At 42.6% G+C, this 15,127-nt stretch overlaps 1 protein-coding gene across 1 annotated transcript in view; it reads left to right on the forward strand.

The window, feature by feature from the left end:
* Positions 1-15,127, forward strand: part of MADD (MAP kinase activating death domain) — a 133,617-nt gene that overhangs the window by 54,732 nt on the left and 63,758 nt on the right. Inside the window, exon 20 of the mRNA XM_067557708.1 lies at positions 3,908-4,114. Within this exon, the coding sequence (XP_067413809.1) occupies positions 3,908-4,114 (207 nt within the window). The remainder of the gene's footprint in view (positions 1-3,907; positions 4,115-15,127) is intronic.

The following is a 15,127-nucleotide window of genomic DNA, read 5'->3' on the forward strand; positions in this document are numbered from 1 at the left end:
ATCCATCTTGGAGGTGAGGGGGCCTGCATAACTACGGCATAGTCTGCAGCTGAGACAAATACCTGTCCAGATTGGCAAAAGTCATTACAAACCAGCACTATCTGTACATGCAGGAGCAGTGAATGTTCCTTAAGTTCCCTGAGGCTGTGCACCACCCTGGGAAAAAGTAGCACTTAACACCAATTGAAAGGGGCAGGTACAATCTGCTTCCATTCTTTTAGACGAGCCTTTCTCCCTCATTTTACCAGGGTCATTTTAATCTTGTCCAGATTCAGTCTGAACCATTTGCTCCCAACCATGTCCAAGTCTCAGTTAGGCCCTGGGAAAGCACAAAGGGAATTTGTGTTTGATGAAAAAATGACTGTGCTTAATGTTTGCTGTGTGTTGGTGGCACTGCTGACAAAATTGAAATAGAGGAGGAACAAACTCACCTTTGACATCACCCTGTGTCTTAAATCTGATAGGGTTTTTTATGTTGCTTTTAAATTATCCTGCTTCTGATTTTTTTACCACCACATTAACAACAATGATTTGGATTTGGGTTTTCTTTTTTTCCCGGGGACTTGTTTGCATTGTTTGTACCATCACCAAACAGAAGAAAAATCTTTAAAACATTTGTTAAATGCACATATAATATAAAAAGTTAAAATATTGAAAACTTAAAAGATTAAATCCCCCTTTTTAGCAGTTTCCCTTATTTTTGCTCTCTTTCTTTGTGTAGAGTCTTTTAAAGAGAAAAACTTTACTTGACAGTAATCTCAGTTGGTATTAGATGTCCTCAGAGGGGATAGAGTCCATTTTAGGTGGTATCTCTTAGCTCTCAAGTTCTGTTGCTAAAGTCTGATAATTTTTAAGACAAAATAAGAAAAATGCACACAAAAGAGGAAGGAGCAAAATGTAGGAAAACACAGCTTCCATTTCTGATGCTTACAGTTCGCATCAAATGATCCATTACCCAATTAGCCATTCTTGGATGCTGACTTTGGAAAACACTTGGCTAATTGCTTCAACTTTCCTCTGATTGATCTGTTGGAAGCAAATCTCTCACCTCTGAGTGAGACCCTCAGTATTGCTTTTAGTTCTCCTCCCTGGCCACAGAAAATTGTTGCACGACTGAATCTGTCCGGACTGGATTCATATTTGACAGATGGGAAATAGGATTAATAGGAAGGTGGTAGAAGAAATAAGATGGAGGGAAGAAATTGACACATTAAAGAAGTTTTAGTATTCTGAGGTTCACATCTTCAGAGTTGCTTGAAACACAATCATGAAGGTGGTGATGTATTCTTTACTCCTCTTGTCTGGGCACATCATCAGGATCACGGAGAAGAAGGATCTACAGTGTAAATCTCTACAGCTAGTAAATCCCTGGCCCCAGCCCGTGGTGATGTCAGCTGTACTTATGAGGCAGGTTAATGCCCCTGTCTTGGATCCCCAAGACTGGTGCTATGCTCCCAGTTTTTGAACATTCTCTTTGAGGAACCCCTTTAGTGTGCCAGACTGCTGAGGGGTCTCACTCTTCCTTCAGGGTAGGCCACACAGCCTCACCAACTCCTAGACTGTGAGTTACTGGACTCCAGCACTCAGTGAGTCCAACTGAAAGAGACTCCTGGTGGACGCTTGTACATTCTTCACACCCAGCCAGTATTTGCAGTCACACACCAAACAGCATTTTCAAAACAGAGTAGGATTTATTAGTCATTGGAAGTCCATAGATTAGTAGAGAGAAATAAAGGTTAAAGCATATAATACATTCAGGTCGAGCCACAATTCACCAGCCAAGCAGTAGTGAACTCCATTTTCAGGCTCAATGTCTCTCTCTCTGACTTCCTTCCTTAGTCCCAGTAGAGAGAGCTCCCAGCTTCCTCGGGAGCCAGCTGTTATCCTGACCCAGTCCTTTTCTTCTCCAGGCAAGGCTGTGCTGAGTGCACAGCCCCACAGAGTTTCCCAGTCAGTTTATGAACTTGCATTGACTCTCTGGACCCCTTGTTGATCTAGGTCAGTTTCAGCTAGTTCCTCAACAACTCTGTTCATTCCAGCCAGACAGGAAGTGACACGCATATATGTCTCTTAGTCTGCCTAACCCCCTTCCCCCCAACTGGGTAGCAATGCCAAGTATGGAGAGAAACCGAGGCACACACAAGACTAATTAAAATATTACCAAAAATTCTCACTTTGTCACAGCTCCACAGAAAGGCAATCTCCAAATAGCGTCAGCATTTACCATCACACTTCCTGTCGTTATAGCAACAGATCGAAATGTGTTTGATGAATCTGCAACCTCACTGAGTCTTGAACATCCCTATTCCACATTCCTTTTCATTCAGATAAATTAATTTAATGTCATTTCTTTGCCTTTCTTCAGTACTTCCTTTTAAGAATTTTATGTCTTTTTAACCTGTAAACATGTTCATTCTTTCTGCTATCTTTCAGCCTTTTAGTACTATTTACAACTTTAACTATGGATAGGATTCAACACAGTATTGTCTTCCCAAGTCTGTAAACAGTGTGAAGTAATAGCTCTGAGAGGCATGAACTGTCCCTGTTCATCTTATTGGGTTAATGCTGAAACCTAAAGATGATAGTTTTGTTAACTATTTTACCACTAATCATTTTTGCAGAAACATCCAGCTAATGTGTTTGTTCCATAATTTCTAACTGCCTCCCATGCCTGGCTATGTGTCAAAAGTCCTAACTTCCCCCTACCCAACTGCCAAAACCTCCAGCTTTGCCCCGGACAACTTATACGATGCATGTTGTCAGTACAAATATATGAAGCATGTTGAAATTGGAAAAATGTGAGGACAATGTAAAATAAACTGAATTAAATATCTAAAGCCATAGGGGCTACTCTTCTGATTGTTAATTTCAGTATTTAATTCACTAAACAGCATAGTATTTTAATTTAAGTGAAGCTGCACAGACTCTCCAGTTTCCTCTGATTCAACCATCATTTATTGGGCTGATGCAAGAATTGCTTGGTGAAATCCCTGTTTTGTTCAGGCCATATTAAAAGATGATAATGGTCCCTTCTGCCTTTAAAATGTATGAATCCCCAGGTGTTAGCTGCAGCTGTTTCAGCACTTCCTCCTGCTGAGTGAGTCACATTGTCAGAACTTTCCCCAAGATTTGTGTTTGCCAACTCCAAGTCAGAGTCCACAATGCCAAACCGATTTCCCTTAATGTGACTTATTTCTCTTACGTCTGTTATTGTGAGGACTGTTCACAGTGAGAGAAACTTGATTATGTTCCAGTGATGGGATTCTGGGTTGATCAGGTGTCTCTCTCACCACTCTGAACAGTTCCATGGGAAGAGACCTCACAGTTAACATTTGTTTTCCTCTGACATATTAATTTTCTAATGTGGATAGATCAGCCTGGGAGTAGGTGTCCCATCATCAGTGCTATAGTCTTCTCCCCTGCTGTTCCGTCCGTGTTGGACCATCTGCAAACCATAGTGACATGTGAGGACAGTATTGGAGATGGGATGTCTAGGTGCCAGTCTGTTAGCACTTGTGAGTGTTGTTAAACCATTGACAGAATGGGCCTTCATAGAATTTGGAACTCTTCTGGGCCCATCAACCTGACAGGAGCTGGGAAGGGCCTAACGTCAATCTAGAGGGGCCAATGATTTGATCATGAAAAATACTAAACTATTCTGCCTGCACAGGGCATGTCTTGGTCCTTGCTCTTTCCCATGTTGTTGATGGTGAAATCTGTCCGAGTCTCTAAATTGGAGTAGTGACTGTTTTGTGTTGATGCTGTCTTAGGCACTAGGCTTTTTTAACACCATGTGCCCCCATCCTTTTTCCCTATTCCCCTGCCTATTTCTGCCCCCTCCGTTCTCTTCTTTCCCCTGTCTTACACTTTTTTTCTGCCCATTTTCTTGTCCTCTTTTCTCTTAAAGAACCAGAAAAAAGAAAACGAAGTCCAACAGATGGAGCAAGCACTCCAATTGGCAAGGACCCTGGTTTAGCCATGAGAGCGGAACTGAAGCCTACAGTGAAACTGCCAGTACCCCAGCTCATGCCAAGGGTACCAACCCCCGCAGGAAAAGGGACAAGGGAGTTTGACACACGGAGTCTAAAGGAAGAAAATTTTATTGCTTCCATTGGTGTGTATTGATGTGCATATGGAATGCAGGAGGAGGGGCTTCTACCCTAGCATTAGATTCTACTTGCATCCTCCCCATTTTAACACACTTGCCTTCATTGCTGCAGTAACGTGCTTCATTCACACCTGGATCACAAGGACCAATCATATCTGCTCTTCTTTCACTCATGGAGCAGTATTTTCCAGGGCAATTTGTTTTTTTGAGAAGTTTTAATTTTAACCCTTTCCAAATAACATTGACACTTAATGATTAAATTCTGTGAGTGTTGCATAGCTAATACTACTTTGGAGTCATAAATGACTTGAGGGAGATGGCCACGTGATTCTGGGGTCTGCAGGACCTTAGAAATAGCAAGCACAATAGAGATTAATTAGAACAAAACATATCTGTCGTTCCTTACTATAATGGGGAGAAAGTTCCTGGGGCATGCATGCCTGTAGAAATGGAGTCCAGAGATCTGCTAATCATTAACAGCAAAATCCTTAGAAAGGAATTTCACTTACTGTACATTTTGGGTTTCAGCTCTTCAACTTCAATAATCTGGACTGATGGGCGTTCCTTCCACTTCATGGCAGGCAGGCTGCCTACCTACCTAAACAGCTCTTGCAAGGCTGGCTATTGGAAATTTACCCAGTCATGCTTTTCCTTAATGGAGAGGGGAGGGGGAATGAAAAGACAATAACTAGGAAAACTAACAGGTATATTCCAATCTGTGTTTATACTATCTGAAAAAGGTCTTCACTTGGTCAACAAACAGGATTAAGGAAAGGGTCCAGATTATTGTAGCTGCTGGGCAAGAAACCTGATCATCAAATGGGACAATCCCTTTTTCTGCTCATTATCTCCAATAAGGTGGACTGATAGACTTGGTCTGGGCACCACTATGTATAGCTTCACAAAGGGAGACCAGTTTTTACAGGGTCATTGTACAGAGGACTTGTTACCCAAAGGCAGCGTCTGATGAGGCGACAACATCCAGTCTGCAGTGACTTGTACAAGCTGGAGAGAGTACCAGGTACTCATATGATTAAACAGGTGCTGAAGTTTTTTTCCTATGCTCTTTGTGGCCACAGTTTGAATTGAGTCCCACTTAAGGGATGCTGAATCTTTGACCTCTGACCCAGTATGTGTCATCGATTCAGGAGTTGATCCAAGAAACAAGAATACAGGAGTTCTCAACCTTTTTCTTTCTGAGACCCGCTCAACATGCTATAAAAACTCCACAGCCAACCTGTGCCATAACAACTGTTTTTCTGCATATAAAAGCCAGGGTTGGCATTAGGGGGTGGCAAGCAGGGCAATTGTTTGGGGCCCCACACCACAGGGGGCCCTGCGAAACTAAGTTGCACAGGCTTCGGCTTCAGCCCTGGATGGTGGGGCGTGGGGCTCTGGGCTTCAACCCCATGCAGTGGGGCTTCAGCTTTCTGCCCAGGGTCCCAGCAAGTTTAAACTGGCCCTATTTGGCAGACCCCCTGAAACCTGCTCGTGGTGCCCAAGGGAGCCCCGAACCCCAGACACCTGGTTGAAAATCACTGCAATAAGACAACTGAAGACTTTCACTTTACTTGGAAATCCCCCAGGGAAGTAAAAGGTGATCATATTCCTATGATTAAACTTCAGGGGCCAGAATGCCTCCAAGTTACATTGGAATCATTTTTTTTTTTTTTTTTTTTCCTCTGGGGAGAAGAACAAAAGGAAGATAAATTTTTTGGTTCAGTTGGAATGCTGGGAACTCAGAAAAGTGGAAGCTCTTCGCCTGAGATTCTTGTTGAGAATTAAAAAGCATCATTGATGGGGCAGGACAGCCAGCTCTACTTTCCTGGCTGAAACTAATATCTTCTCTCTCACAAGAGTGTCATAAGGATCAGTCAATCCATGTTTGCAATGTGACTTGAAAGATATAGTGCTACAGAAGTCCGAAATTTTATTTTTTATTTTAATATTTACTATTGAAATTATTCCTGTCAGAAAAGCAGCCACACGTGCACTGCTAATTGTTTAAAGACAGGGAGCAGGTTAGTGTCTAACTGTGCCCCTTGATAGTTCCAAGGCTGTCACCTGTCTTTTCAGGGTATTTGATGCAAGAAGGAATGAAGCAATTGAACAAGAATCTGGATTTAAAAAAAAAAAAAAGCGAGTCTGAAAAGCTATCCACATATCCCTTACAGAATAGTCTGTAACATAGGGGACAGGTTTTACCTTGTCACTAAAACCATGTTTTCCTGATGTGGAGTTCTACTCTAAAAAGTGACTATAAAAATGGCATTGTAGGATTTCACATTTGTCTGACTCTATCTCAATTGTATTCAGCTTACAATAAAAGAGAGCCCCCATAGACTCATATGGAAGTCAAACTAGATTCTTAAATTCTGAGATATTTTCAATAATACTAAAGGTTTTATAGGACAAATTCTGCCTTTAGTGATACTTGTGCAGCTCCATGACTTTCCACAGATTTGAACAGGCATAATGGATTGGAATTTCATAGAGGAGCTTAGGTGAAGAAAATAGATTAATGTCAGGAGACACTAGTCAATGCTGACAGTGTTGAATTCTAGGGGAAGCTACCAGTCTCCCAAGTGGCACAATCTGTGTCTGAACCAGCTTGCCTGGATGTTTAGTTTTCATGATAGGTGAACTGATTTAAACATATGACATGGTTTGTAGTTGGCTTCAGCAGAGTTGGCATCTGCAACAGAAGTTTCTTGGTCTTTCCGTGTCTTCATATAAGAGACCCAGGGATGCATTGCCCAGAAGAATGTGAAACCCAGACCCCTGGTTGAGAATCACTGCAATAAGACAACTGAAAAATGGATTGAATTGATTGAGGAAATTAATAACTTTATTTCCATCCAGGTTATGTGTATCCTTCCCTCAGATGTGTCACGGATCCTTTGTACTGAGTGAGATTCCAGAACTCATCAGCCAAATAAATTGGCATCTATGACTTTTTTGGATCTGTCAAAGATTATATGTGCTTTCTCCATTACTCAAGGGTGTTTTTTTTACTTTGTTCAAGATAGTAGGTCCTAGTTCTTCTTAGAGCGATGTCCCTGTGGGTGCTCCACTTTAGGTGTTATCACGTCCGGTGTCCTTGATCGGAGATCTTTTAGCAGTACTCATCTGGGTCGTACATGCGCAGCTCCTGTCTCATGGCGCCATTGGTGTGTCTTTGACCCACGCGCCCCGACCTCCTCAATTCCTTCTCAACCATCCACTGACTGAGACGGAGTGTCAATAGCAGCAAAGTTTTCTCATCCTAGATAGAATAATGGTAGAAAACTAGTTAGTTTAGTCATATTTTAGTCATTTATTTAGTCAGCTACCTGTTTAAAAGAAAAACCAAACCAACAGTATACATTTTAATTTTTCTGTCTGTTATTAGAATAGGATTAGGTTTTAAACAAGCTGGGTTCCCCAGGCTTCAAAAGGTACACCTCGTGTAGAGAGGCCAGGCCAGCCTCAGACGGCCGCTCACAATGTGTTTGCTGTCTAGAGGAAACCCATGTGCTGCAGAAGTACACTCACTGCAGGAACTTGAAAGCCAGGGCGAGGAGAGACAGAGACTTGAGTCTAAAACTTATCCTCATGGAAAAATCCCTCAGACCCTCCGATCCGCGGCGAGACAAACCTTCCACTGAGAGCCTTGAGCGCACTTCAAGAAAGAGCTTCATTGCCGCCATGTTCCACTGCATCAAAGAAAAGACGCTCATCCAAGAAGCTGTACCCTAAACAGAGTACCAAAGAGGCAACAAGTCCCTCAGGTACAAATCGGTCTGTGCCACCCAAGGACTCGAAATGACTGGATGAGAAGTCGAGGAGTAAACAAAAGCATCCCTCGTCTGACACGGCACTGAAAAAGAACATAGTACAGAGCATGTCTGAGCAATGCTCAATGGTACCGACCGCAGCACTGCCAGAGCCTGCAGCACCGCCAGAGCCCATGGTGCTGACTGCAACACCTAAAAAAGCTTTGGCACCGAGACAGACCACGACACCAAGGTCAGTAGCAGAGCAGCACCAACAACTGCTGAGGTGCTGCAGCCAGCACTGACGGCTACTACGAGGCCAAATACAAACCTGGCACCAACAACGGCACTGCCCTCAAAGAGAATGTATAAACAATATCACCTAATGGCAACATCTTCTCCACAGTCATCTACAGGGCAGTCACCAATATATTTCATCCACAACGAAGCTCTTTCCCCAGTGCACTCCATCAGCACAGATGACAGTGAGCTAAAGGAAGCCCAATTTTCCACAGAACATTCCTCCTCTACCAGCCAATCGGTAGAGGCACGTGGATATATGCCCCGAAGGAGTAACATGCCATATCCATGGTATGGGCCACATGATTTGGTCTTCATATGTCATACCAAATGCGATGGCACTATTGAGATGCCTGCTCCACCTACTCTAAGGCATATAATAGACAGACTAGATCTCATACAAGTAGAGCGAGGTCATCCAGACAATCATCCCCAACTACATTGGCTAAGGCGGTGGAAGAAACACAAGCAAAAGAGATAAGTGGGGAACAGGAAACATCCCCCCCCCCACACACAACTCATCTTCATCACCAGGTGAAGCAATCATCCACCCATGCCCATACCTGTAGACAACCCCAAGCAATTTAATGACTTATTCAAGAGGGTTGCACAAGAGCTGGAAATTCCACTGAAAGAGATCACAGTATCTTATCACAAATTACTAAAAATTCTGCATACCACAACATCATCAAAAATCGCATTCCCCATGGATGAGGCGTTGATGGAACCAGCCAACACCATATGGCAGACGCCAACCACCATTCCCCCACTAACAAAAGGAATGATAGAAAATACTATATCCCGGCCAACGGAATGGAATGTCTATTCACTCATCCACCTGCAAATTCATTTGTTATAGATGCAGCAAATCAGAGGGGAAAACAAACAAGCTATAAGTCAACCGCAGAGGACAAGGATTGTAAAAGGCTCGATCTGCTAGGAAGAAAAGTCTACATATCTTCCACTCTACTGATGAGAGTATCAGATTATTCAGCCCAGCTTTCCAGTTATGATCATACTATTTATGAGGAACTAGCACCATTCACGAATGAATTACCTGATAACAAAAGGGAACAATTCAAATCTACTCACCAAAGGACAACTTGTAGCGAGGGCTACATCTCTCAGGATGTAGCAGATACAGCATCTAGGACTACAGCCATGGCCATAGAAATGCGCAGGGCCTCCTGGCTTCATGCAACTGCTCTTCCCAGAGACCTACAAACAAAAATAGAAGATCTCCCATTTGACAAGGCTCAACTTTTTTTTGGAGAAAATCGATGAGGTGTTGCACTCAATGAAAGACTCCAGAGCCACATTACGGACTTTAGGAATTTATACATCTGCAACAAAAAAGGAAGCAATATAGATTACAACCATACACCCGCAGATATCCGCCTCATCAACAGTATAAGTAATACAAGTCAGAGGTGAAAACAAAGTGTATAGAAACACAGGCAACCTCGACAGCACCTTCAGGAACTCAGTCTGCACCATCCAAACAGCAGTTTTGAGTCCTTGCTCGAGGGTCTGAGAAATCCCATTCAGCAGACAGTGCCAGAGTCATCCATAGCAAACTTCGAATTTCACCTCCGATAATTCCATCTCAACTGATCAATAATAACATCAGACAAATGGGTAACAGAGATTATCAATTCGGGATATGCTATTCCATTTATATCCATCCCTCCCACCCACAATCCTTCCTTGTCCCTCTACAGGGACCCAACTCACATGCAATTACTGCACCAAGAAATAAACCATCTCCTACAAATAGGGGCAATAGAACATGTCCCTCGACAACACAGAGGGAAAGGGTTTTTTCCCCACTACTTCATAGTACAGAAAAAGAATGGAGGATGGCGACCCATTCTAGACCTGAGAGCATTAAAAAAATTCGTGAGGCGACAAAAATTCAACATGGTCACACTATCCACCATAATACCAGCACTGCATCAAGGGACTAGTTCTTAGCTCTTGACCTCCAAGATGCTTATTTTCATATCATGATCCACCCTGCTCACAGACACTTCCTAAGATTTATCATGTCAGGAAGCCACTACCAATACAAAGTGCTGCCATTTGACCTTTCTACAGCACCGAGGATTTTCTCCAAAGTACGTAAAGTTGTCACTGCACGCCTACAGAGACGGCATTACAATTTTCCCATATCTAGACAACTGTATAATAAAGGCAACCAGCGAAATCCTAGCAAGACAATCCACTGCTCAAACTATAACACTATTCCAACAATTAGGACTCCAGATAAACGCCAAAAAGTCCACTTTGAACCTGACACAAAAACTGGAATTCATAGGAGCACGGCTCAATTCAATAACAGCCAGGGCATATTTACTCAAGACCCAGATTCAAGGCTATCACAGACATAATATTACAAGTGAGGATCAGTCCAACAATAACAGCACGACTTGCTCTACAACTCTTGGGACATATTGCAGGCACAATATTCGTGGTTCAGTATGCCAGGTTACATATGTGAGCTTTTCAAGCATGGCTTGCCTTGGTTTACAGACCAAACAGGCACAGTCTCAGCAAAGAGCTGAAAGTGCCAAAGAAAGTCAAAAAGCCCTTATTGTGTTGGACCTGGTGCAGAGAGAGACAAATCATGGCGACATCCTCATCTATATCAGTCATCCTAGAACTTAAAAAATCAGGATTATTGATTAGTTCATTAAAAGTTCATCTAGCAGCAATTACAGTATTCCATGACAATATCAATCAAGCTAAGGTCTTCACTCACCCAATGTTAAAAGGGTTCTTAGCAGGGATACAAAGTATTTCCTGTCATACATCCCACAATAATCCCATGGGACCTAAATTTAGTATTAAGGGCATCACTAGACCACCGTTTGAACCATTAGCAACATGCTCATTGATACATATGTCTATGAAAATCTCATTTTTTGTTGCCATCACATCAGCCAGGCACGTAGGAGAGATTAGCGCACTCATGGCACATCCACCATACACGATATTTCACAAAGATAAGATCACTCTTAGGCCCCACCAAAAATTGTCTCAGACTTCCACATTAACCAACTCATCCATTTACCTACCTTCTTTCCCAAACGGCATGCTAACCCACAGAAGCTGCACTCCAGATGCTGGATGTCAGACGAGCGATAGCATTTTACCTAGAGAGAATAAAAACATTTAGGAAATCAGATACTGTTTATTTCAGTTGCTGAACGTACAAAGGGGAAGGCCATATCTAGCCAAAGACTATATAAGTGGATAAAAGAATGTATCCACACATGTTACTAACAGAAAGAATTACAGACTCCGTCAGGTACTAGAGCTCACTCAACCAAAGTGATGTCCACAACCACAGCGTTCCTGAATAAAGTTCCCATCACAAATATATGCAAGGCAGCCACATAGGCCTCAGCCCATACGTTCATAAAACATTACGCAATTGATCAGGCATCCATTAGAGATGCCACATTAGGCCTATCTGTACTCTCATCTGTACACAATAAGTAACTCCGAAGTCCACCAAATGATGGACACTGCTACATAGTCACCTAAAGTGGAGCACCCACAGGGACATCACTTGAAGAAGAAATGGTTACTCACCTAGTGCAGTAACTGATGTTCTTCAAGATGTGTTCCTGTGAGTACTCCACTACCCACCCTGCTCCCCTCTACTTTGAAGTTCTAATAGGGGACGCTACAGTAGCGAAGGAGCTGAGGGGGTTGGGTCGTCTGTGTGTGCGTGCTTAAGACGCACCAACAGTGCCGCAAGACAGGAGCAACGCACGTGCACCTCGGACGAGTACTGCTAAAAGATCTCCAATCAAGGACACGGAACATGACGACACCTAAAGTGGAGCACCCACAGGGGGACACATCTTGAAGAATATCAGTTACTGCACCAGATGAGTAACCATTTCTTTTTTGGTTCCCATCAGGATATCAAGGACGTTACAAACATGGGCCATTTTTTTTTTTTTTTTTTTGGACCATGGAACTCATGAAGTAAGTCTCAGAAGATGATGAACCAGTCTCATGGGGGAGAGAGCTGCAAATTTGTCCCCCTAGTAAAATAGAATTTCCTGGTGTCGTATGTACCTTGTTGCAGAAGATTTTCTTTTGAAGACTTGGTTTCTGACACCTTAGCTGCTGTCTTGCTCTTGTCCATTGGGCTAATTTATTCTGCAACTAGTCTGTCCTGAACTTAAATTTGTTTGCTCCAAAAGCAATTGCTTTTAGAGATCCTGTACCACCTCAGTGGGAGGTTGATAAACTTTTTACTTTTTAGGGTTAGAGATTAGATCTCATCTCAGGTTAGGACCCAGGCTTTCATCACACAGTTTTTCTGTAGTGAAGCTAACAAGCTCAGATTAGAGGAGATGTCTCCTGTTCTGGGCTTGATCTGCAGGACTGTGTTGGATGACTACACTGGATACCATATTTTTGGCGATCACCTTGCATTACTAGTAAACCATTGAAAGCTGCCATGTTTTGATGTTTCCTTTTTGTTCTCTATGGAAGCTTCAGTATAAGAAGATACACTGGAACTCAAAGGGCTTTGGATATACATGACCAGAGTTTAGGTAACCAGTCAAGCTTTTGACTATGTGCTTAAATTCCTTATGAAAGGATGCATAGACTCTCCTCTCTGTTAAGTCAACTGTTTTTTTGGGGGATTAGAGGCCTTTTTTTTAATTTAGTGAATTGTTAAAATAAGTACATGCAAGTTTTCGTGATGGTTACAGCATCAAGATATTTAAAAGCTGCTGAAGGCAAATATAAATAAGCCTCTCAGTAAAGCATATCTTGTTGTGTAGGGGAAAGCTGAATATCGGAGATACTGCTTGCCTCAGTCTTCCAAAAAAAAAAAAGGGGGGGGGGGGAGAAAAAGGGGGTTAAAATAGATCACCAGGATGAATGGAAAATGTCACGTACAGCACGGTTTCCCGCCCGCTGCCCAATATGCATGCATTGTTAATTGGTGATGGACCTTGGTCCCTCACATCTAATAGTAATGACAACTAATTAGATACAGTTCTTACGGTATACTATAGGGGAACACAAAGTTTCTCAAAAGTTCAAGGGGAACTCTTTTGAATGTGAACTGCTCTCATGTCCTTGACCTTTCTCAGAGTAGTTGGCTGCATTTAAATTTTCAAAATGTATTGTATTCAACTTGAGGTACTCTCTGTCCCTGGCAATGGCAAAGCGTATTATCATACTTCTTTCTGTTCATCTTTGCCGTTCTTTTGTGTAACTGGCAGGTGGTAGCTTTTATAACATGAAATGGGCCTTGTCTTTTCTTTTGTTTTCCATTAATACTTTAGATAGGAAATTCTCCATAAAGATTGTGGGGTCTGGGCTTTCCTTGCCTAATGGAACACCAGTCACTTACATGTTATGAGATTTTTGCATTACTTTCTACCAGCTTTCTCTGGGATTTTGATATGGGGAGCATTTTTTAAAGCTAGTAGCTGGCACATTTCTCCCTTTGCTTTTCCTATTGGGCTGTTTCTGTCACTGAAATGCCTTCTAGCTTATCTCGAAGGAAATCTGTGTATTTGCATTCCATTGGTTCTAGCCAGAGTCTTTGATAGACCCACTCATTGGGCCACTCTAGAGGATGCCTGACCTGCAGAGAGCTCTGAGATGGCATTGGCAGGTCAGCATATGCTTCTGAAGAGTTCACTGTAAAGATGTTTTTGAGGCATTTTATCTTTGTTTTTGCCTGTTTTATTTTTCATCTTTGTGTGTTGCTGTACCTTAATGCTGTCCTGGTAAACATGGCAGGGCAGACCCAGAGCAAAATGTCTTTATATTCTGAAAATAGGGCTTCCTCTGGATATTTTCTTAGCTGGTCTCTAGGCTCTACCCCCAACAGAATGCTTTTTGATATCAAATGTCATTATTGAACCTACTCAGAAGGACAGTAACCCAAGCCAAAAATTCTCTAGTGTTTCCTGAAGCCTTGGGCTAGTATTATTTAATGTTTAGAGCCCTGTGGGCTCCTTGCAATTTTTTGAAAAGGGGAAAGACTTTGTACTATCCAAGCAATTTAAGCTGTCTGTACCTGATCCTTCCTGGCTACCTTTTCCTTCTCTTCTGTTCAGGTTCTTATGCCATGCCCATGCCTCTGATGTCCAGTTGCCCATCTCAGATTTATCTGAAAACCTCCCACTTTCTCTGTGAAAGAACAGCTCTCCATATAATCTGAGTCTGGTTTTAGATGTCATGGAGCCCTTTACTCTCAAAACCCTTTTTTGGATCAGGCTAAATCTTGGCATGTACCATAAGCATTCTAAGAACAATTCGGAGAAGGCCAATTGCGGTGCTCAGTCCTGGGAAACCGCAGCCAAACCTACAGAATACTGTCCTGTTAGTTTGTCAGCTTGTCAGTGTGGAGGGAACACCCATCAGTCACGATTGTCATAGCTAATAAGCAGAAATAAAATCCATTTGGCTAACAACCATCTTCCTAACATTCACCCACTGCTGTCTGTCTCACTCACTGAGTCTCCCACAGGAATTTGAAATCTGGGGCCTACGAAATGTTGGGGATGGGGATGAACCTTCCATCAAAGATGTAATGTTATCCTTTTTGATATTCACATATGCCCTCATAGACTTCCTCACCAACTTTTTTTCTTGATTTAGAGCCCATGATTCCCTTGCTTCCATCTGCAAGATCTGAATGAGTTTCCTGCCACACTTTTATCAGTGCTTTTGACTGAAGAGCAGTTTTCAGTGCAGAAAAGTAACCCTCCTCTCTCGTTTCCTCTCCCCTACCTGCTCTTCCAAGAGCTGTGTGTCCTGCCTGTGTAGCATTCCCAGCCTCCACCACCCTAGGGGAACGGAGGGCAAAGCTCAGCATTCAAATGAGGGTCTCCAGTATACCAACTTGTGATGCTGCCACTGGGCCAGCACCTAGAATTATTTGAAGTTTCCAAGCATGAGAGTGAATGCATCTCAG

This window comes from Emydura macquarii, unplaced genomic scaffold, assembly GCF_026122565.2.
Source record: "Emydura macquarii macquarii isolate MOO-44397 ecotype Brisbane River unplaced genomic scaffold, CSIRO-AGI_Emac_v2 contig_1876, whole genome shotgun sequence".
NCBI classification, from domain to species: Eukaryota; Metazoa; Chordata; order Testudines; family Chelidae; genus Emydura; species Emydura macquarii.